This window comes from Sinocyclocheilus grahami, unplaced genomic scaffold, assembly GCF_001515645.1.
Source record: "Sinocyclocheilus grahami isolate Dianchi unplaced genomic scaffold, SAMN03320097.WGS_v1.1 scaffold39061.1, whole genome shotgun sequence".
NCBI lineage: Eukaryota > Metazoa > Chordata > Actinopteri > Cypriniformes > Cyprinidae > Sinocyclocheilus > Sinocyclocheilus grahami.
In genome coordinates this window covers 1-1304 of record NW_015523395.1, presented here as the reverse complement: position 1 = coordinate 1304, position 1304 = coordinate 1, and the positions used below count along the sequence as shown (strand labels likewise).

The following is a 1304-nucleotide window of genomic DNA, read 5'->3' as shown; positions in this document are numbered from 1 at the left end:
TCACCACCCTTTGAGCGCCAAGCAGTCTGAACATCTCCATGGACTGGACTAGATTCAGCACACTCTTGTAGTCGTACATGACAGAGATGCAGATTGTGAACTCATACGGGAAGGTTGTTGGAACGTCTCTGTTTCTAATAGGTTGGAAGGATGTTAGGCTCCCTGAGACGCCACTTGCTGTGATTGCAACATGCGTCGGTGTCAAACACGTGCTTTTGATTGTGCACGTGATAGTAGCGGTGCCGTATTCAAAGTTAAAGTGGTCGTCATGAATTGAGCATTCAGCTGGTAACCTCACGGTCGTCCCATCGCAGCACATCACACAACTGAACGTCGCCTGCTCACGTCGAAGAACAATGGCAATCGTCTTTATCTGTTTCTCACCAAAACGATGCTCCAAGTAAGAGCCGATCACGTATGTGTTAAGATGCCCAACTTTAACCACAGGCCCATCCTTCACTTGAACACCACACGCCTTTGGAGATGGAGGACTGGCGGATGTGTAGATGTGTGGTGTTTGGAGGATTGGTAAAGGATGAGTCGGCAGGTCAGAGTCTTCTGGTTTGGCATAAGGTGCTTTGGAGGCATCTTGTACATAAATGAAGACAATAAAGAAAAGCGCAAATAATAAGCAATATAAATAAAAGATCTTCAATGCACAGATCTTCTTCTTAGAAGGCTTTGCTTCTGATTCACTCTCTAGTCGTTCATATTTCACATCGCGTTTCCCTAAAGAAAAGAAAGAACACAAATCGTATGGTTGTTTCTATTAAAGCAACACGATTGAACATTTGATCACAATTTAAAGTTATTACATTCAATCCACTAATACGTGTGAAGGTATTCTTAATCCATTTGTGTTGGGAGTGTATGAATAATTTTATTGAATTGACTAAAACTGAGCAGTGCATTTTTAGTTCCAAGCATGCTTTGTATAAGAATGAATTGGGAGAGTAAAGCTGCATCCGTAATCGCATACTCCTCTACTATATAGTATGCAAAAACAGTATGTGAGGCAAGTAGTATGTCCGAATTCAGAGTATTCGAAATACAGTAGGTGAAAAGTACCTGGATGACCTACAACTTCCGTGTGCATTTGCACACTTTACTGTAGAGGATTTATGGACGTCAGTGAAGCGACGCAACTGACGCAGGTAGGTCATGTGACAGTAAAAAAATGGCGGATGTAAGCATGTCCACATTTCATATATACTATCCATATTTATACTATGTAGAGCACACTTTTTTAACGGTTGTGAAGTAAATTCAAATGTAGTACCTACTCAGTACGCGATTTCAGAGAC

At 41.6% G+C, this 1304-nt stretch overlaps 1 protein-coding gene across 1 annotated transcript; it reads right to left on the bottom strand.

Moving 5' to 3' along the window:
- Positions 1 to 7: 7 nt before the first annotated feature.
- On the bottom strand, positions 8 to 766 carry LOC107580655 (uncharacterized; the record flags this gene model as incomplete). Its single annotated transcript, XM_016266328.1, has 1 exon — positions 8 to 766. A coding segment is annotated over one exon (759 nt), but the record flags the coding sequence as incomplete, so codon positions are not given.
- Between the last annotated feature and the right edge of the window lie 538 nt (positions 767 to 1304).